General features: G+C 40.7%; 1 protein-coding gene across 1 annotated transcript in view; it reads left to right on the forward strand.

Annotated features, from left to right (window-relative positions):
- NEK10 (NIMA related kinase 10) overlaps window positions 1–23,228 on the forward strand; it is a 166,281-nt gene that overhangs the window by 65,989 nt on the left and 77,064 nt on the right. Inside the window, exons 24-25 of the mRNA XM_081345079.1 lie at window positions 15,631–15,706; window positions 20,565–20,694. Coding sequence (XP_081201205.1) covers window positions 15,631–15,706; window positions 20,565–20,694 — 206 coding nt within the window. The remainder of the gene's footprint in view (window positions 1–15,630; window positions 15,707–20,564; window positions 20,695–23,228) is intronic.

Raw genomic sequence — 23,228 nt, forward strand, 5'->3', positions numbered from 1 at the left:
TTATACAGCTTTTCTTTATATGCAGTTGCAATTGTTGTTTTAGTTTCTTTCCCAAAGTGCAGCAGTTTGAACATTCCCTCAAGCCTCACTGGTAGAGGAACAATAGTCCTGCTCTTGTATTTCAAATCCCCTCCTTCCATTGCAAATAGAGACATAGTACCAGGTGTACCTTCCTGGAGGTCATATACATATCTATTAATGCAACTTAGAAAAGCTAATGCAATCCTAAATTGCATTAACAGAGGGATTCAATCAAGATTGCGTGAGGTACTAATATCACTCTATAAAGCCTTAGTAAGACCACACCTAGAATATTGCAACAGTTTTGGTCACCACATTATGAAAAAGATGTTGAGACTCTAGAAAAGGTTCAGAGAAGAGCGGTTACAGGATCTGGGCATGGCTAGTCTAGTGAAAAGAAGGACCAGGGGAGATATGATAGCAGTGTCCCAATATTTGAGTGGGTCTCTCAGAGAGGGAGGGGGTCAATCTATTTTCCAAAGCACCTGAAGGCCAGACAAGTAATAACAGATGGAAACTGATTAAGGAGAGATTCAACCTAGAACTAAGGAAAAATTTTCTGACAGAACAATCAACCAATGGAACAGATTGCCTTCAGAAGTTGTGGGAGCTTCATCATTTCATCAGGAAGAGACTGGACTGCCATCTGTCAGAAATGGTGTAGGGTCTTCTGCTTGGGCAGAGGGCTGGACTAGATGACCCACAAGGTCCCTTCCAACTAATTCTATTCTATTCTATTCTATTCTATTCTATTCTATTCTATTCTATTCTATTCTATTCTATTCTATTCTATTCTATTCTATTCTATTCTATTCTATTCTATTCTATTCTATTCTATTCTATTCTATTCTATTCTATTCTATTCTTCCATTCCATTCCATTCCATTCCATTCCAGCCAGCAAGAATTGCTCTACAGGTTGCTGTGCCTTGATTCTGGTGATTAAGTCCTGATTGAGTAGTCCCTACCATCCTGGAAGTTGCTTGAGGGGTTATATATCAGAAATGAGAAGGTTGTAAAATGTTTGCCATTACTGGTGCATGGTATACTTGAAAGTATTCTGGCTTATGGGAAAGCAGATCTGGCATCAGATTCTTTGAGCCAGGGACATACTGCATGTAAAAATTAAATTGGGAGAAGAACTGACTCCATCTCACTTGTCCTGGTGAGAGTGGCTTATTTTTTGCTCCTGCTTTTTTAGGTTTTATGATCTGCGTTCACTTCTATCGGGCAATGTGCATCTTATAAAAAGTGTCCCTTTTATTCAAAGGCAGATTTAAATGCTAGTAGTTCTTTGTTAATAATGTAATAGTTTCATTCTGGAGCTGTCAATTGTCCTGAGAAGATTGCCTAAAGCGAAAAGTGGTTCTCCCCTGTTGGTGTTTCTGTTAGAGAATGGCTCCAAATTGCCATATCACAGGCATCAGTCTGGATGATAAATCTGGATGATAAATCTTAATTATTCAAATACTGTTTGTTAACTATCTGTCCAAACAAACTGACTCCTTTCTTAACAACTGCATTAAGCCTTTAACTTTATGAGCAAAGCATTGAATAAACTTTTTGTAAAAAAATTGCAAAGCCTAAGATGCTCAGAATGTCCTCAGCTATGAAGGGAGTGTGTCACTCATACACTACTTGGGACTTCTGGGGATCCACTTGAACCCTGTCTGTAGAAATGTGGTAGTCCAGACTTCCAATTTGCTGCTGCAGCTGCCACAGACAGTTGGAAGACGAGCTTTGTCTTCCACACCCAATTTCGCATCGCTGGGGGACCTGGAAAGAGTCGAAAGTTGCCCTGTAGGGGCGACCAACAAGGAGGGGATCCCCACTTGATCGCAGGAGGGCAGTAGCCCTTCTGCCTGATCCAGGGCAGCCCTTCAAACCAGCAAACAAAAGACCAGCCATTGCAATTGGGATAAAGGGAACTGTGGTTATTTAAAACTTGGAAATTATAAATATTAAATGTTAAATTTAAATATTAATGGGAAACTAAAAATTGGGAAAAACTAATTAGGACATTGATAGTCTATAAAGATTGAATGTTAAAATAACTAAGATATGTATAAACTAAAAATTATTGATAAATGTAAGAAAGTTATTTTTATTTTATTGATATAATAAGAATTGTATTAGTTTTAAACATGAAACAGTAAACACTAAGGGGGAAAGAAATGAAATATTTAATGTAATAGTTTGACACTTGTACTAAAGATATTTGTATATTATTGAACTATCGATTAACTCAGCCGCCACATTGCTTTTTAAATATTTAAATGTAAAACTAGAAAATCAATAAAACTTTTTTTTTAAAAAGAAATGTGGTAGCCCAAGAAATCCAGCTGTTTCAAATCAAAAGAACTTTTTTAATTTAGCAAAAAGATGATTTCTCCCCAGACTATTCAAACCTTCCCACACTTGGTGATTATGCCTGGTTTTGTCTGCCAAGTAGATCAGAATATAATCCAGATAAAACCCCACAAACTTATGAGTCACCTGAAACAGAATTCCTTCTCCCAATTGAGGTGTTATGAATCTTCAGCCACTCTGATCTCAGTATGATCAGAAAGTGGAGGTGCCTCATGACATAAAGGGTTAACAGCTTAGTGAGTTATAGTTATTCACTGGGGTGGGGGTCATAGCAGATGTAACTGAATCTGCTTTTAAAGACTGACCATCTTTTATCTTTACTTGCATTGGAGTGCTCAACAAGACTGTAGGGATATATAATGCCTTAACTATTTGGAAGTCTGTTAAGTGAATCCATTAATATTACTTGTGGGGTAGGGACAAAACAATATACTGTAAATCTTTAGCAGTATATTGAGGGAGATAGTGTTGAGCTTTCTCTAATGCTTGAATTCTCTCTCCAGCAAGCTCTTGAGACTCGAGTTGCTTATTTGCCTGGCCTTGGAATTTGCATCCAGGATAGATCTCTCATGGCTGAAGAATCTCTTCTCTGGCAAGCTTTGAAAAGGCACTTTCTGACCATGTACCCAGATTTTTCACAGTAAAAACTAAGTGCCAAGTCTCTGTGCCTCTGCCTTTCCTATCTGGTCAATGAATGTCTAGCCCAGGGGTCGGCAACCTGAAAAAGCAAAAGAGCCACTGGGAACCGGTTCCATCACACATAAAAAAGTGGGAGCCGGGTGCGTGGATCCACGCGCATGCATGCGCAAAAAAACCATTTTGCGCATGCGCAAAATGTTTTGCTTTTTGCGCATGCATGTGCATGGACGCACACGCGCGGTTCCACTTTTTTTTATGTGGATGCACCTGCGCGGCAGCGGCGATGGGTCTCCCTGGTGACGGATGCTGGGTTGCGGCGCCGCCTTCAGCCCGGGCGCTGCCAGAGCCACCCCCGGGACCTCCAAACTGCCGCCCGTTTGGAAAAGTGCGTGCGCAGCTCTCCAAACCTTTGGGCGCGCACCTCCGCCCGAACGGGCAGCGGCGGTACCTGTTTGCAGACCTGCTGCCACCGGTTTGGAAAGCTGCCGCAGCCCGTTTGCAAACCTACCACCTTTGGAGGAAGGTGGCAGCTCTGCAAACGGGCCACGGAAGCTTTCCAAAAGGGTGGTGCCACCGCCCGTTCCAAGAGGTGCGTGCGCAGCTCTCCAAACCTTTGGAGAGCTTCGCGTGCACTTCCGCCTGAACGGTCGGCGGCGCCACCCATCTGCAGAACTGCTGCCACTGGTTTGGAAAGAAGAAGGTGGCAGCTCTACAAACAGGCTGCGGCAGCTTTCCAAACAGGCGGCGCCACTGCCAGTTTGGAGAGGTGCACGCACAGCTCTCCAAAGTTTTGGAGAGCTGCGCACACACCTCTCGGAACGGGTAGTGGCGCTGCCCTTTTGGAAAGCTGCCGCGGCTTGTTTGCAGGCTGCCGCCTTCCTCCGAAGGCGGTAGCGTTGCAAGCGGGCCACAGCAGCTTTCCAAATGGGCGGCGCCACTGCCCATTCAGAGCAGTGTGCGCGCACCTCCACCCATTCAGAGAGGTGCGCGTGCACCTCTCCAAACGGGTGGCGCCACTCTCCATTTGGAGAGGTGCGTGCGCACCACTACCTGTTCGTAGAGGTGCGCACGCACCAGGTGACTGGGAGCCGCAGGAGACAGCTTAAAGAGCCGCATGCGGTTCCGGAGCCACGGGTTGCCGACCTGTGGTCTAGCCACTTGTATTTGCATGAGGTCTTCTCCTCCCTGTTCATTCCCTGTTGGCATCAGTAGCACAAAGGTTGAATAGTAACACTGAGTTGCTGGCTGCCTGCAACAATTGGGCCAGACACAAATCTCTTCCAAATATGAGTCAATATTAATGCAAATCTGTTATATTTGGTCTAGAGTCTATGGAACCCCTTGCCTGATGAACTCACCAGCAGTTGGATCACTTGGACCCCATTTGAACTGAGCCATTAGAGCTACCTCATTCCACTCCAAATCTGCTGTGTGTCAACGCTGCTAACATCGAATGTTATTGCTTGACAAGAGATGAAGTAGATATTTCATATGTTAAACTTGTGTATTGCTTTAAGAGATTGAGTTTAAGGTTGGGAGGGGGGACGAGTAGGATTATACTTTCAAAGCCATCTAACTAAAGAAGATAAGACCTTGGCGGGTTTTCTAACAGAAGGGAAACTAATTCTTTAAATTAATTGGAGAATATAATTAATGACAAAATTAGAAAGGTGGAGAATTGTGTTTTAATATATTGTGCAAGGGACAGAGATTTCAGATTCCAGATTCCTTCGAGCAAGCATTTGCCGGTGTATTATTTATTTATTTTTTAATCCCATTTATATCCCGCCCTTCTCCGAAGACTCAGGGTGGCTTACAATTTAAGCACAAACCAATGTGCTTAGCAATAGCCTTCATTCTATGTATATGTCTGCTTATTAGGGCTTTCGGGGGCCCCAAGCGGCATTATTACACAGTCATTGCCCCCAACAATCTGGGTCCTCATTTTACCTACCTTGGAAGGATGGAAGGCTGAGTCAACCTTGAGCCTGGTGGGACTCGAACCTGCACTAATTGCAGGCAGCTGGTGTTACTTAAGGAGGCATTAGCCCACTGCTTTTAAGGTAAACAATGCCTCAGAGTCACTTGAAAAGCCCATATGTCAGAAACTTGACATCAAGCTGGAATCCACACTACTTTTTAAACTAATTAGGGAGTCCCAACCTCCCGTTGCTGTCTCCAGGTTTGGGAGGTAGTCTGGCAAAGAGTTGGGGAAGATCCCATAATGGAGGGAGTAAAATTGCCTGAAGCCAGCTCCCCGGCACCAGCAGCCACCCCAGTGGGGGAAGGGCCAGTGAAGAAGCCAGCAGGGAAAGAGTTTCAGCAATCCTCCCAGCTGGGAGCTAGACCCAAACAACCAGGAGAATTGGTCTGATCGTCAGAGTGGATTAAGCCCAGTGGAGATTCCAGGTACCTCGGAGCAGCCCGCCCAGCTGAGATTGAATACTTGGGTGAGTGGAAAATCCTGTCTGCAGATCTGACTGTCTGCCAGACCCAGGAGTCCCCTGCCAAGCCCTCCAGACCCATAGAGACAGAGGACCCCAGCTTGGGGCCTCTGCAGCAATGGGAGGTTGAGAAGCCCCCACAAGTGAAAGGCCAACAACCTCTGAGCTTGCCCCAGCTAATACAAGCCTTGCAACAGCTGGGGGTGGTGCAGAAGCCTGGAGATCAGGAGCTGGTGGGAGGACAACAGCAAGGGTGGCAGCAGCAGGATCCAAACATGCAACCCCTGAACATACAGCAGGACCAGTGGGGCTAGCAGCAGGGGGGTCCTGGCAACCATTAAATCAGCAACCAGAGTGGGGTCAGCAGCAACTGGAGGCACAACAACAGCAGTGGGGGCCCTGGCAGCTGGTGAATCAACAACCAGGAGGGTGCCAGCAGCAACTGGGGGCATAACAACAGCAGTGCGGGCCCCAGCAACCATTAATCCAACAACCAAGGGGGGCAGCAGTAATGGGGGCCCCAGCAGCCATTGAACCAACAACTAGGATGGAGCCAGCAGCAATGGGGCCCCCAGCAAGCAATGATGAGCCCACCCTTCAGAGCAACCTTCATTGGGGACCCAGAGAAACTGATTTTTTTTTCTCAACCAAGTACGGTCTCACTTGAAAAGCTGGGGTCACTCTTACCTGGACCTGGGTGTGATGGTCGATGTGATTGCATCCAACCTAGAGGGAAAAGCACATGAATGGTTGAACAATTTATATAACGAGCAGGCCCCTGAATGGGAGGACCCCACCTTTTCCTCCTGGGGCAGAGGGAAAGATTTGAGGACCCATCCATTGCCCTCAAAGCGGAAGAACAAAACCATAAGATAAAGCAAGCTGGCTGGCCTGCCCTAGAGTACCTGTGGGAGTTTTGAAAGATGGCAGGTCAGATAGAGAGATGGCATGAGCAATCAATAATTCATCTTTTTAGAGAAGGGTTAGATGACTACCTTTCTCAGGCATGTATCTACCGAGCTGTACCCGACCAGATGCATGAATGGTACCAGGCAGTGGTGAAATTAGATGTCCAGCTCGCCCGCTATAAAAAGCCTCCCCCACCTGAACCTGCACTAAAACCAGGATCCAGATAGCTACCACCACCCCGAAAACCCCCAATGTCTGCTACTGCCAAAAGACCTAGACCACCTACAGGTCCACCAATCAAGTGCTTTTGATGTGGACAGCAGGGACATCGAGCAGCAAACTGCCCAGTTCCTTAGCCGCAACAGCAGAGTAGACCAGATCTAGCAACGAGGAAGAAACCCGCACAGCAGCCATTGAGAGAAAAGTCCAACTGGGCCACCCAGGAGCCCATTACCCAGGTTACATCCCCCACCCAGGAGGATGCTGGCCCACCGACCCGACCCACCCCCACTTTACCCGGTTTTGACAGTGACGATGAAGGGGAGAACGACCCAATGGTGAGTCGATGCATCCTACCTTTTTTATTGCCTGCTAAACTCATAATCCCTAAGTCAGGGGCACAAGTAGACCTGAAAGTGCTACTCAATACCGGCTGCTCCCGATGCATCATTAGCCTGTCATGTGCCTTGAGACTGGGCATACGAGCCAAGCCGCTCTCCAAACCTGTGAGGTTCGAGCAAGCCGATGGCTCCCTAATGGGAGGGACTTTAGTCATGCAATTAATGGAGCCCTTACGCCTGTAAATAGGCGAGCACTGGAAGTTTATTTGCTTCCTGGTAGCTCCAAAGATGTCTGAGACTGTGATCCTAGGACTAGCCTGGCTAGACAAATGGAAGCCATTTATCTGGTGGGAAAAAGGAATGAGAACTGTGAGATTACCCATAGGGCCCAATCCCCCCATTGATTCAACAGATGTTACAGGAGATTTTAGCCCACCCAATGAGCAAGCGCACATGGCTGCCTTACAGCCATCTGGTGAGCCGCTCATCCCCAGCAAATACCAGGACCTAGCGGAGGCGTTTAGTGAGAAAGAATGAGATACTTTGCCTCCTCACTGTCCCAATGATTGTTCCATTGAACTGTTACCAGGGGCCAAACTCCCCCGACCAAGAATGTATGCTATGTCCCCCCTTGAAATGGCGGAGATGCAGCGATATGTGGATACAAACCTAGCGAGGGCATTCATTGAACGGGCCAAGTCTACTGTGGGAGCCCGTGTTGTTCAAAGAGAAAAAAGATGGGTCTCTGCGTGGACTATAAAGGCCTAAATGCTGTGAGTGTGGAAAATAAATACCCTCTCTCCCTCCTGAAAGACTTGCTAACACACCTGGCAAAGGGGAGCGTTTTCACCAAGTTAGACCTGAGAGAAGCATATTACCGGGTAAGAATAAAGGAGGGGGATGAGTGGAAGACAGCCTTCAACTGTCCCTTGGGGAGCTACCAATTCAAAGTCATGCCATTTGGACTGCAGGGGCCCCCAGCCGTATTTATGCAGTTGATTAATGAGTTCCTACATGAATACCTATACAAAGGGGTCCTAGTATACCTTGATGACATCCTGATATACAGCACAAATATGACTAACCACATAAAACTGGTCAGAGAAGTGTTAAAGAAACTATTGAATGCCAAACCTTATGTCAAATTGTCAAAATGTGAATTTCACCAAACCCAATTAGATTATCTTGGCTATAGAATCTCCAATGAGGGTATTGAAATGGACCCAGCCAAAGTAAAAACCATAATTGAATGGCAGCCCCCCAAAACCTGCGAACAGCTCCAGAGCTTCCTAGGGTTTGCCAACTTCTACCATAAATTTATTCCCTCTTTTGCTGAGATTGCTCTACCTCTTACAGAACTACTCAAAATGGGCAAGGGAGGGGGAAAACTGCAACCTAGCCAACCGTTAGCATGGATTATGAGTTGTCAGAAAGCTTTTGAAAATTTAAAAAGATTATTTGTGGCTGAACCATTCCCAAAGCACCCCTGCCCAGCGGAGCCCTTTGTAATTCAGGCAGACGCCAGCGACGTGGCAGTCGGAGCGGTGTTATTGCAAAAGAATAAAAGTGGGGTCCTGCAACCTTGTGCTTACACCTCTAAGAAATTTACTGAAAGCGAGAGGAGATGGACAGTCTGGGAGAAAGAGGCCTTCGCTATTAGGTGGGGGCTATTAAACCGGCGGCACTACTTAGAAGGGAGCAAGGTGCCTTTTGAATTATGGACAGATCACAAAAATTTAGAGGCACTAAAAACTCCCCACAAATTGTCCCCAAAACAAGTATGATGGGCACAGTGCTTCAACCATTTTAACTTTACTCTAAAGTACATACCAGAAAGAAAAAACTTCTTAGCTGATGCACTCTCCTGGTTGTCACAGTACAAAAGTGAATGTGAAGAAGTTCACAAGGCAATTATCCCCGGTCCACAAACTGCAGCCCAACTCACACCTCACAGGACCCCTAATCCTGATAACCCCGGGGTAAAGAAAATAAAGCGAGAACTCCTCACTGATTAATGGTTTAAAGACAATCAGACATCCCTAACATGCAGGGATGGTCTGGCTTACAAGGGGGGGGGAAATTGTACTTGCCTAAAGCTCTTCGTCTTAATGCCCTCAAACACAGCCATGATGTCAAACAGGATGGACATTTCGGATATCTAAAAACCCTACATCTCACTCGCCGGCAATTTTGGTGGCCAGGACTAAAATGAGACATACAAAACTATGTCAGGAGCTGTACTGTATGTGCCACCATGAAAAGAATCCCAGGAAAGGCCCCTGGGTTACTGCAACCAGTATCCGAACCTTCTCAACCAAGGGAAGAAATAGCTATGGACTTTATAGTAGACCTACCCGACAGTAGAGGAAATACTGTCATTTGGACTGTGATAGACCTATTTTCAAAACAGGCTCACCTTGTCGCCTGCAAAGGACTTCCATCGGCTCAATACCTGACTAAGTTGTTCCTAAACCATATCTATCGACTACATGGCACCCCTAAGCAAATAATTTTGGACAGAGAGGTGCAGTTCACAGCAAAATTTTGGAGAAACTTATCAACTGTTTTTCACCTGGCTACAAACAGAGCCACAAAATCTGCCAACAAAATTGTGGAACAATACCTTAGATGCTACGTCTCTTACCAACAAACAAACTGGATCGACCTCCTCCCTTTCGCAGAGGTGGCTTACAATAATTCAGTACATAGCAGCACTGGCTACACTCCTTTCCGTGTAGCCACAGGGAAAGAATTCAACCCCATACTGGAATACCCTCAGTTACCCTCCGCTTCCCAGACTCTTGATCATTGGGTGAGGGGTTGGGAAGAAGTTTGGAAAAATACAAAGGTGGCCTTAAAAAAGACTTTTGAGACCTACAAAAAGCAAGCTGACAAAAAGAGAGCTCCCCAAAGAACATTCCAAGTTGGGAAAAGGTCTATTTGTCGACCAAATACTTACGCCTTAAACTACCCAATAAGAAATTGGGACCAAAATTCTTGGGGCCTTTCCCCATTGTAACAATCATCAACCCGGTCACAGTAAAATTGAAACTACCCAGACTTTTGGGGAAAATTCACCCGGTGTTCCATTGTAGCTTGCTGAAACCTTTTCGAACCTCCACTTTAAGACCTCCCCCTAAGAAAGCACCTGGACCCCTTGTGGTAGCAGGTCAGACCCATTATGAAGTGAAACGTATTCTTGATTCTAGAATCTTTAAGGGAAAATTGCAATACCTAGTACAATGGAAGGGATATCCATTGTCTGAAGCCATGTGGGTGAAATCTACTGATGTGAAAGCTGACAGACTTATCAAAAGGTTTTATGAGAAACACCCCAACAAAGCAAAAGCCAGCTGCTAACATCGAATGTTATTGCTTGACAAGAGATGAAGAAGTAGATATTTCATACATTAAACTTGTGTATTGCTTTAAGAGATTGAGTTTAAGGTTGGGAGGGGGGAACGAGTAGAATTGTACTTTCAAGGCCATCTCTAACTAAAGAAGATAAGACCTTGGCGGGTTTTCTAACAGAAGGGAAACTGATTCTTTAAATTAATTGGAGAATATGATTAATGACAAAATTAGAAAGGTGGAGAATTGTGTTTTAATATATTGTGCAAGGGACAGAGATTTCAGATTCCAGATTCCTTCAAGCAAGTATTTGCCGGTGTATTAGGCTAATAAAGGACTTTTAAGGTAAACAATGCCTCAGAGTCTCTTGAAAAGCCCATACGTCAGAAACTTGACACTGTGCCCAGTTTGAATTCTCTTATGTACTGCCATACCTTCGTTTGTGTGTGCTTTGTTGGAGTTCATGAATCCAGCCATATTTTCTCTTACTATATCCCTGAAGTGGCCCCTGAAGTTTGTCATGAGTTTCTGATATTTAGCTATAGGGTCATTGCATTTCATGATGTGGGAGGCCCATTGCAATGCTGAGGCTGTTAGGAGACTTAATACAACGGAGATTCACAACTGGTCAGTTGGAAATTCCACTGCTTGAATTCCCATAAACAACTCACATTGTGCTATGAGGTTCCCATCCATTCTGATTCTCCTTCAGATCTTTCTGACAAGCTGTTCTCTGTAAAATTGGCAGAGCTGCTGGAGCAAGTGAAAGTGCTGGGGTTATGGGCAGTGGGGGTTGAGGTTGAATTCCACATTTGTTGGGCAAGCTGGAGCATTGTAGCTGACGTACTGTGCACTTTGGTTTCCAAACTATTCTGTCACTGCATAACAGCATCCAATGTAGTTTGCTCAGTCACTACTCCAACTTGTGAGTCAGATACCATTCTAGTGTTTTTCACTGTAGTCTTTTGAAAAGTTTTGAGTGAGTTGAGTAGATGGATGTCAGGTACAAAAGATCAGGATCAAATGTGAAGTTCCAATTAAACTGTTTTATTAATCATGTCTGTTTTATTAATCATGTCTATATCCAAGAATCTGCTCAATTAACTGTTCACACTATCTTGGCATTAAATAAGGGTCAACGAAGAGTTGGATTTAGTCGGTTTATGTCTACATAAAACCTCGGTACTTATTCCACTTGACTCTGCCACCAAGTTCTGCCACTCCTTCTACAGCTTAATTATTCTTCATTTCAGTTTCTCTTGTTTTATTCTTTGGCTGTTGATTTTATTTTCTGATTTTGTTTTTTCTGAGGATCAGGTAAATGAGAAATTGCCTGGTTCAATACAAATACTTAGCATGGTTCTTGTTGACATAGGTAATGATCAATCTGTATGGGTTTCTGTAAATTATGTCTCACAATATTGTTTATGGGAGAGACACTTTTTGTCTGGCTCCTCTGATGAGACCAGTCCAGCATGGTTGAACCTTTGGTATAGCTTTCTTCTTCCTCAGAACACACAAACCCCACAACCATGTTAAGATACTGTCTCAATTATTATTATTACCTCGCTGTTGCAATGGGCCAGGAGAGTGTGTGTCACACCAGTGCTGCCACCACAAGGTGTGGTGAAGTTGGTTGAGGGGTGGAGCTGCCCTGTGTGCCCCACACCTGCTTATCTCAGGGCCGCCATAGCCAGACCACTCTGCTTCTCCTGCCATTTCGATGACCCAGTCCCTGGCAGCCTAGCCCCACAGACCATTTGTGCAGCAGTGGCCACCTCGTCTTCCTTCTCTGCCTGTCACTTGGATCCTGTGGCACTGCATTGTGCTGACTGCTCCCCTTTCACGGCCTGTATTGTATGGTTTCAATGGCGGCAGCTCTGCAGGCTGGTGGTAGCTCTCTGCATCATCCCTGGGCTGGTCCCCTTCGTGGCTTTGCCTACCCTGCCTGGAGTCATGGCAGCATGGCTGTGTGGGCAGAGCTGTCAAGCTGCCCAGGGATGATGCAGAGAGCCTACCACTGGCCTCCAAAGCTTTTACCATTGAAACCATACAATACAGGTGGCCAACAGAGAGCAGGCAGCCTGATGCAGCACCGCAGGACCCAAGTGGCAGGAGGAGGAGGGGGAGGCCATTGCTGGGCAGGTGATCTGTGGAGCAGGACTGGCAAGGACTGAAGAAAGCCCCTCCAATGGCAGGTGCCATCACTCCTGGCTCCAAAACAGTGGAGGGGGGACCGCGTAAGGCGACCGAGCCTCCTCCGCCCATCCTCCATAGCATAGCAGTCTGGCTTGGGAGGGAAGTGAAAGGGAAGAGGCGAAGCAGGCAGCTGGGTCATTGAATAGGGAGGGAGGTTGCCAAGAGGGCAGTGGCCTGTATGCAGGGCCCTGAGGTAAGCAGGTACAGGGCACATTGGGCAGCTCCATCTTTCCACCTGTCTCACCTCAACTTGTGGCAGCACACTCTCCAGTCCCATTTCGGCCACGAGCAACCAGGCAGTAGGATGGAGTGGGCAGCCGTTTGCAAAATAAGACGTCCCTGAAAATAAGCCCTGATGGGTGTTTTGGTCTCAAAAAAAAATATAAAACCTGTTTTGATATTTGGGGAAACATGGTATCAGTTACATAAAAAGGAATTAAAGCTAAGTAAATAGCTGCATTGATTCAAATTGAAGGAAAATTGTGTTAATAACTTCAGCTGTCACCAAACCAACTGGAAGACTTAGAGAAATACATGTCAACTGTTACTATATGGTTACATTACACAAATACAGAATGTGTACATTAGCAGAAATTGTGAATAAAAGACCTACATTGAAAAAAAAAATAACATAACTTATGGAAAGTCATTTACTTATTTTAATTTATGGGTATCATTCTGGCATAGATCTTATTTCTGTGATTCTCTGGTATGGCCTGAATACTTTTTGATGTGTGTTTTGGTCACTAAAATTATTCACCCAAATATAAATATTAATAAGACTATTAATACTATATTCCATGGGATTAAGTATTTGAAAATATACCAAGTCAGAATAATCTTGCTGGGTGAAATATTACTATTTCAAGGAAATAATAGAAATAGAAACTGTTGTATAATCCTTTGCAGTTCCATGAGAGAACTATACCATATGCAAACCAGCTGTTATAATTGAATTAATAGACAATGTAAAAATAACCATTTCTTTATTAATTCCAATTAAAAAACACTTGACAGCTCTAATCCATTTTTCATCAGAGCAGCCAAGGCAAAGTGATATATAGCTTCTGATTCAGCTTTTGTAACCCAAGAAATTGTAATATAATCACACTATGAGTGCAGATGAAGACTAGCGAGAAGGATTATAGGCACAAAGTTTTGCAATAGTCAATACATTAAATTTGCATTGAGAAATAAAGGGTATTTGTTTTATAAAGTGATATTGAAAAACTCATAGCTGATTTACACTCTAAGGTTTTTTTAATCTTCCATCCTTTCTTTCTTTTGAAAATATGTTTAATATTGCCCATTGAGAATGTTTTAGTATATTTGAGAAACAATGAGAACTATTGTCACTAGTGCATATGGTATTACTGATTAATATTAATTGTGAGAGTAGCTAGATAAAGTAATAAAAGGCATAATCAGAAACAGAATAGTAATATTAATAGAATTCAAATTCTGCCATATGTTAAGCATTGACTGGACCATGCCTGTTATGATGATTAATGTGAAGCTGTCATTTCTGACAGCCATTTCTCAAGGTAGTATCTTTTTTCTGCCATATTGATTATCATTAAAAACAACAAAAATAGGACTTCTAGTGCAGAGCTTGGGATTGTCATTTAAAATTTGAATAAGTCTGTCACTAAATATGGCTCAGTCTAAAATGAAACCTTATAAGTTTGGAGTTTGGGTTAATTAATAGCACTAAATAGAAGTGCTAATAGAACCCTAACCCTAACCCTATAAGAGCTTTGGCATCATTTGGAGAACATGGAGCAGTGCTTAATTATTAGCTATATCAAATGATATTTTTATTTATTTTTAATGTTGGACATTTTATTACTTTTCTCAGACATTTTTCTCTTCTATAAGGCTGATCATATTGCTTATTTCTAAAGTTTACCTAGAATTTTAGTCCTAATTTATGGAGTCCAGAATGACGTGTCAGGGGCCATTCTGTTCTTTTGATTTCCCCCTCTAAGCCGACAGTATTGAGCTTGGTTGCTCCTACAACAGATCCTGCCTTTTTCTAAATTCTGACATTCTTTATGTGGTTAAGAAAATTACGAAAGAGGGCAAGTGAAGCATTAGGCAGGAGGATGTTTGACAGACAGTGAGATTCCAAAGAATGTGTATTTCATCCTTCTTCTGTGTCCACCTAGAAAATTATGTAGACCAGCTAATAGGGGAATTATCCAGTACAATAACAACTTATGAAGATAACAGAGACCAAAATATCTCTCTGTCCTCATTTATGCTTCACCAGGGATTTGGAAAAATAAAGTGCTTTGATATTAGTGCATTATAAAGTAACTTATTCTGGCGCTATATATAGAAATGATATATGCATTTCCATCTTAAGATGTGCTGTGTTACACAGTGACTTTACCTTTAAACAATACCTTGGGATTTTAAATGAACATACCATTCCTTTAATTTTATCTGGTTAAATCATACTATTCTGGTTAAAGAGTAAGTATTGGTAATTATATGTCTATATTTGCAAAAGCAACTCAATGTCCAACTGATTGTATGAAGGCCAAAGCTGATGAACATAGCAATCTTGTCTCACTGCTTTTCATAGCTATTAAAGCCAATATTGCAAAGTAAATCCCACAGGAAGAAAGAAGCTCCTTCCTTACAGAGCTAATGTAAGGAAAAAATTGAAACATAATAGCCCAGAGACAACTAAAATATCTTAAGTGACTTTTTAAAAGATTACTCTTGTTATTTTACTTTTGGATTTGACTTCAAGAAATTACAGTATTGCCAAGAATGCTAGCTGACATAGTTTTAAAAAGTAAAAAATATTTCAGTATTTATTTAGCTGGTATGTTTTGTGGTTTGGCATTTGTTCAGTTTTAATCTTCATAAATGGATTTTTATACATATTTAAACAGTGTTTCATTTCCATGCTGCTAAATTAGAATTGTGGCAGGCAACTGCCTGAAAATTGTTACATTTGATTGAAATTCATTTCAAAGGCAAATGCAGAAGATGAGCAACTTGAATTAATGAAGGTTAGTGATATAAAAGGATAAAGAAAAATAGTCTTCTACATGAACTTTTATTATTTTTGAAACAGTGAATCTTCTATAAGAAACATAATGTGCTTTTCTTCTATATTTCCAGCTGACTTTGGTCTTGCAAAGCAAAAACAGGAGAACAGCAAACTCACTTCAGTTGTTGGAACTATTCTGTACTCTTGGTAAGAGAATATTAGGTTTAAAGTTTGGAAGTCTTTTTTCTAAAGTGTAATTACTTCTTCTGAATGTACCAAGATATGATGAGTAGTAGACAAAATGGTTATGTTCAGATAACGTCATATGCCATGGTATGGATTACTGACACATCTGCTTGTGCTTGCTGGTAATAGCTTTTGTGAGGTTGAATCTTGCCCTATTCCTGCTATTCATGGGGATTAGCTATGGGTTACTAACAGAGTTCATCTGTTACTAAAGTTTGTTTTGGCTTAAGTCAAAGAGACTTGGCTTAAGTTTGAGAGACTTATAGACACTCACAAAATGGTTGGTATGGTGGGACACCACTTTTTACAAAATACCTCTAGTCTAAGTTTGTTTTTATTTATATCCTGACTTTAATATTTATTATAAATAATTCAAGATGGCAAGCACACCTAATATTCCTTTCTCTTCCTACTTTCCACACAACAATAATCATGTGCTATAGAATGCCTGGCCTAAAGTCCCACCACAGCCAGCTGTCATGCCTAAGGTAGAATAGCTCATAATCTCCTTAACTACTATACGAAAGTATTGGCCAAGCTATTTTTAATAATTTTTTGTGGTGAATTGGCCACGTTTCAAAACAAAACATTTTGTTCACCTTTTAATTTCTAAGAATGGCTCATGGTTCTGTATGTGACCCTGAGATATTGTTGGAAATACAGATAATGTTTAAGGCTGGAACAGACACAATTTGTTTTCTTCTCATTACCAACCTCTGTTCTGCCTCATTATTGAGGCTGAAGAGCATGCTTACTGTTTTATTGCAGATTATGTTAAGGAAAGAAAATAGTGGATTCCCTAGCTACATTTCTCCTTCCACTAAGCATCATCTGCCAGCAATAAAAAAGCTTTATCAATAAATCGTCTTAATGTATACTGGAGCAGAATTGGGCAAATATAGTCAAGTCTTTCTTTCTATGGAAATATGCACAGAGTACATATTCTTGGGGCTTTTGTTTTCCTGGAAGGATGCAATTAGCTGGGTGTTAGGCTTTGCCTATTCCTATAACATATTCCTGTAAATAAATTTCCTTTTCATGATAGTTATAAACTACTTCAGTTATTATGCTCAAATCAGATGCCTGTTCTCATGAAAGCTGAGGTGCACATGCAGAACTTAAATCTCTTAACAGTTCTCAGGGGAAAGGAACAGCCTAAACTAGCCAATAAATCTTGACCTCTGCTCATCATCCAGCCAAATACTAGATCACATGTAAAGCAAGAGGAAATCAGGGAAGGAAGGAAAACACTTTCAATCTGGAACAGTTAAAAATATCTTTAAGCTGTCTCAGCTGTCGGGTAGGAGATGAAAACAATGTCATAAGGACATGTAAAAAAAACATGATTACCCAAACTGCAGTTAGGGAATTGCAAAAAGGTGCTCCTACCAAACATAATTTTTAAGCAAGATTAAAGAAATCTCCATTTATAACAGTCACCACAATCTTTCTGTGGACTAAACCTGGTGATGACCAAAAATAGAACAGTATTGCATACTGTATTCACCAGGTCTCAGTGTTGACCTTCACACAATTCCCATTAATATTAAATGTTTAAATAAATTGCCTTTATTTTTGTACTGTTTAAATCATTTTTATATATTATACATATAGATTGTTTTTAAACATGCAGTTGAAACACTGTCTAATAAATAAACAGTGATAAATTGTGTACAAGCAATTATATTTAATCTACCTCAGTGTTCTCAATGTAAATGGAAGGAACTATCCATACAAGGCCTAAATAAGGAAGCATCCTTTTCACAGTGGACATACAGGAGGGTAGGAAGTGGGACTAAAATTTTTAGCCCATCAAAGAAAGTAGGACTAAAGTTCTTAGCCCATTTTATTACGGTAATATTATTTTACAATTTGAGAATTTATATTTTCTATCATTAGGCATAATTTATTTTGTCAGAGGTTTAATACAAGCATTTTTTTGTTATAGCTTATTTCCTATGTAATTTTTGATGCCTTGATGCTGAAATATGATGGTATTTGTAGGACTCTTGGGAATGAAAAAAGAGGGCTTCAGAACTAAATTTGATGGGTCACAGATTGAAATGCATAGTAATGTATTTAGCCAGTTACCCTCTCTCTCAAGTCAATCCATTTCACAGGTTTGTTCTGGACAAAATAGGAGGAAGAAGGAGTATTAGATATATTCACTGCCTTGTATTATTTATAAAAATAATGAAATTGGATTAATAAAGAAATAAAATTTATTTCTTGTTCTGTGCCCTTTCTCATTCTGTAGCTGAAATGGTAATATATTCAAACAGATAATAATGTGTGCTATTTAGAGTTTCTTTTGAAGCTGACTTTGAAGTTTCAGTTTTGAGGCTAACCACTAGTTGGGAAAGATTAGTTATAGATTTAACTGTATTTTGCTGTAAGGTATAATCCTATGGGTAGCTTATTTCTTTATTATTTGATTTCTCCTGATTTTATTTTGTATAACTTATTTCAAAATTACAAAGGAACTTTGTGTTTCGATGAACTTGACCTTACTGTAGTATACAAAAACCTCTCTTCTTTGAGATTTTCAGGGACACTACTTTATGTTATCATTCAGCCTATTGTAACTTTTTTCAGCCTCATTCCATTTTTTATTATAATTTCTTCCATAATTTTTATTTCATTTAAATATTTATCCCACTTTTTCATATATAATAGGAAGTGGTGAATGTATTAATACTCCTTCTTCTCCTATTTTTCCCCACAAAAACAACACTGTTAGGTGAGTTAAATTGAGAAAGAATGACTGGCCCAGTCATCTTCCCAGATTTGTTTGTGCCTAAGGCAGGACTAGAATTCACAATGACCTGGTTTTTAGGCCAATATCTTAACCACTACAACATTTTCTTATTTCTTTTCTTATCAAATATTAAATAAAACAGAATTTGGTGCATTGCTTTGGGAATGCAAATCTTATCATCTACAATTATCAAAAATAGTTACTTATTATAGAAATTTACTAATTTATATAAGTGTAAAAGGAAAACATAAATTTGAAAAAAGTTAATCTAGACAGTAACTATAGGTTTGTAACCAGGGTACTGGTGATTTTGCTTCTTGATTAGAGTATGAGATATGTGACTGGAAGGTAATATTAGATAATAATGACTTTTATGAATAAGTTCATTTCTTGTAGAATTCAAATTCTATTGATTTCATGTTATTTCTTTGACAATGAAATAGAAATGGTTGCCTTTGCCTCCTTCTGGGATGCTTTTACATCCTCCCAGACTATCCCACTGCAGGTCTACCTTCCAAAAGCTAATCAATTCTGGCTCTGTTTAGCCTCTCGATTAATGTAAGATTAGCCAGCTGCTGTCATGTACAAAAATTAATGAATTTATTCCATACTTATTGAAGGGTATTATCTAGACCGTTTGCTACAGTTTTACAAAGCAGTAGTTAATTTTTTAAATGTTAATGTTAAATTAAAGTTCTAAGTGGAGGAGGGTATTAATCAGCATTTTAGAAGAAATAAATAAAAACTGGTCGCAACCAATCAAGCTCCCAAAAATGGAAGTGATATCTGATTACATTGCAGACAATTGCCTTAGAAATGTGAAAAGGCAATTATTAAATGATTGCATTAAAAAATTCGCTATTGATAGGATACCAACAAGTAATTCAAGTAATTGCAAGCATGTTTGTTGCATTTTGTAAAATAACTAGTGTTGCCAGTTTTGATTATAGTTCTGACAAAAGGAGCAATGATGCTGCCATGTTAGGATTACACGGGTAACAGGCACTCCAATTAGCTGTTTTTAGACTAAAGGTCACATAAAGATGGAGAATAAGTAAAAAAGAGATAACAAGGAAAACTTGGATGAAAGAGAGAACAATTCATAAAGAGAAGGGAAGACTGAATGAAATGTAAGAGGATGCGGGGGAGGGGGGAGAGAGACAGAATGATATATTGTGAAAAACTGAGAAAAGGAGTGAGAAAGAGAAAAACTGAATGAGAAGGGGCACAGAAGTGGGAGAATGATAAAAGCAAGAAAGATCAAGCAAAGGGGAGAGAATGATTGACAGTGATTGAGATTATCCTGAGTTCTGTGAAATGTTGGGGTTCTTGGCAATATAGAAAATAATCTCTCCTGCTTTACTGCAGAAAAATCCACCCCTCTCAGAGATGAGGCTCTGGCAGATATCCAAACTCATAAGTCTGGGCATCTTCCAAAATTTGCCTCCTTCCTAATAATCCATGTTAGGGATAAAGGTAAAGGTAAAGGTTCCCCCGCACATGCGTGTTAGTCGTTTCCAACTCTAGGGGCCGGTGCTCATCTCCGTTTCAAAGCCGAAGAGCTAGTGCTTGTCCGAGGACGTCTCCGTGGTCATGTGGCCGGCATGACTAGACACCAAAGGCGCACGGAACGCTGTTACCTTCCCACCGGAGTGGTCCCTATTTTGGTCCCTGTTTTGCTATCCCTATGTTAGGGATAGTAACTAGCAATTTTTTCTCCACTAGCAGGAAATCCAACCATCACTTTCCTTAAGTTGTCCTACATTAAAACTGAAAGAATAGCACCAGCTTGACTGTCAGAATTATACTAGCATACTTTTGTGCTGCAAGACTGAGGAAATCACATTAATGCTATTATCAGAATGAATTCTACCCCAAGTAATTTTAATAGGCTAGGTTGGGAAATCGAATAGCCATTATCATTCTACATAAACTTTGAATTGTTTGTATTTTTATAGATTTTTTTATAAACTCTTCAGGATTTTGATGGTAATGTATATTTGCTGATCTCTCCTCTGCCCTTTTTGTATTGCATACAGTATTTTGTTTTCATTTATGCAGCCCTGAAGTTGTAAAGAGTGAACCATATGGTGAGAAGGCTGATGTCTGGGCTGCAGGATGTGTTTTATATCAGATGGCAACACTCAACCCTCCATTTTATAGCACCAACATGCTCTCCTTAGCAAATAAAGTATGCAGGTTTGCTAAATGAAATTATACCATTTACATTTGCATATTTGTTTCATTTAATTGCTTTTTTAATCCTATATTTGTTATACCACATGGAAAATGTTTTGCAGGCAGAAATCCTGCATTTCATTAGGATTTTATAGCAGGTCTAGAGAAACAGCTTTGATAATTATTCTGACATAGATAAACTACTAGATTATATATATATGAAATATTCTCCAGATGCCCTAAATTAAATACTGGACTAAACGTTTTGATGACTTTGGGTCTAACAGGCGGACACCTCAATCTCTTTAACTTTCCCCCTCTTTATTTATGAGATCTAATGTTCTCTGAGCTTGGTGTTTTTCTTGGAGATGTCTTATTATTAAACTAGGCAACATCATTAGCCTAATTTGGTAATGAAATGTTTGCAAGAAAACCACCAAGCTCAAAGAGCACCAAGCACCCCACAGTTCACTACTCAGGTGACCCTGAGGGCACAGACAAACCTCCAAGTGGCCTCAGTGATTCTCTAAAAGTATGCAAATAAACAGCTGTCTTCTTGGATGAGAAGCGAAATATCTCCAAAGAAAAACAAGAAAGACCATTTGCCCCTGAAAAAGCACCTTTAGGACAACCAGAACCTGGATGAGGGAGAATCTCCATAGACATCTAACATTGATCTATGATCCAGTGGCAAGTGCTATGTCCCCTGTGGCTTTCAGAGAATTAAAATAAACCAAAACTAATAATATTCTTCTCCATAGTCTGCAAGATTGCTTAATCCTCAGAGTTTATGTTTACAGTAAGAATTTCTAAAATGTGACATATATCTTAAAGAGGTTCAAAATTAGCTTTTAAAAGGCATAATAATCTCAGGTACCAAGGATTCTCTATAAAGAAACCTACAAACTAGAAAAAAGTTGACAGTTATTTAGCTGCTTCATAATTTATTTCATCAAATCACAAATAAGGTCTGTCTGTGGTTATAAAGGAGCTGTTCCTACTATTGCCAGCCAAGAAGCAATGCAAAGCTATTTCATTGTCTTCTCTTTCTCTAAAAAAAAAGAGAAAAAAAATGAAGAAAACCCACCCAAAGAAATTCTAAATGACAAATCTTCTGGAACTCGTGTAAAATCCCAAAATATACTCATTGCACAAAAATGCTTCATATGGAAGAACCGTAGCTTTGGAGCTTTGGTATTAAACTGTAAATCTCTAAATAGATTAAGCATGATTGAGGGACTGTGTATTATACAACTGCCTGGACATTAAAATAATAATAATAATAACAATAACAACAACAACAATTTTATTGAATGTACACCAATCGGCATAGATCAAAATGAAATTTTGTTGCATACAGCTCTCAAAGGGCCACCACCTCTGATACACACTCCTTGTTCATGGCCAGCTTAAGTTTAAGAACATCCATTTTAGTTTCTAGGGAGCAAAAGATGGCAAACAGGATAGATGGAAATGGAGCTCCATGTGGATTAGCCCTCAAATTAGCTTATAGTCCTGCACGACACCTTCACCTCCTTTCCTTTTTCCGATCCTGTCTCTTCCACCTTTTCCTTAAAGGGTCCTTTTCGCCCCTAGAGCACACTGCTTTTGCTGCCGCCTCCCACTCCTCCAAAAGCCTTTCTCCCTTCCTCTGGGCCTGCTGACAGCCTCATCCAGTTCCTTCACTCCATAAGCCCCGGGACCTCCCCTCCTCTGCCTCCTTTGGAAACAACCCTGATTCGCAATAGAATCCGTTGCTGTGCCAGCAGTCAGATCTTGCTGTCGGCAGTACAATTTCAAATAGCGCAAATGACTTTTAACTCTCTCACCAACAGTTTTGAAACAGCTAAAAACTTGCCATACCAGCAAAGATTGTCGTTCATATGTTAGCTTAGTCCCACTACGTTGCTCAAAAACATTAAAACCGTCCCGATTATGTGGATTATATCCCTTATATCCTTCCAAAAACTTTTCACCTTCGAGAGCCAATGCAGCCGCAGCCGATCCAGGTGCCGCCAACTTAGAATCAAGAAAATATGGAAAGTATTTCTTATGTTGCTCGTGCATCACATATCTGTCCCAGGCTATACCTTCCCCAGGATTTGGATGAGACTTCATTATCTTTACCATTTGAAAATTATCTAAGAAATTATTTATTCCACAAGACTTCTCATTGTTAATTATTTTTTGCCTTGTTTCAATTAATTTAATTTCCACACTGCATTCTATATTTTGATTATGGTTAAAATATATTTTGTATACTTGATTGAATAGAAAGATGGATATAAATTAAATAACTGCATTTATTCAGATGAAATTGTGGGTCCAATTGGCAAAGGAATGCTCAGGACTGCATTGGTTGGAAACATGCGGACTTCATCCTGCAGTGCATAAACAATAGCTATGATGATGATGAAATGTGGATCATTATTTATATTTTTGATTATTTTTGAATGAGTTCCTTATATGAGTATCACATTTGTAAAGCAGTTTATTTACATATAATCAGATGTAAAAACTGCACATATATCTGTTTCCATTGTTTGT

Source organism: Vipera berus (assembly GCF_964194415.1).
Source record: "Vipera berus genome assembly, chromosome: Z".
Lineage (NCBI taxonomy): Eukaryota > Metazoa > Chordata > Lepidosauria > Squamata > Viperidae > Vipera > Vipera berus.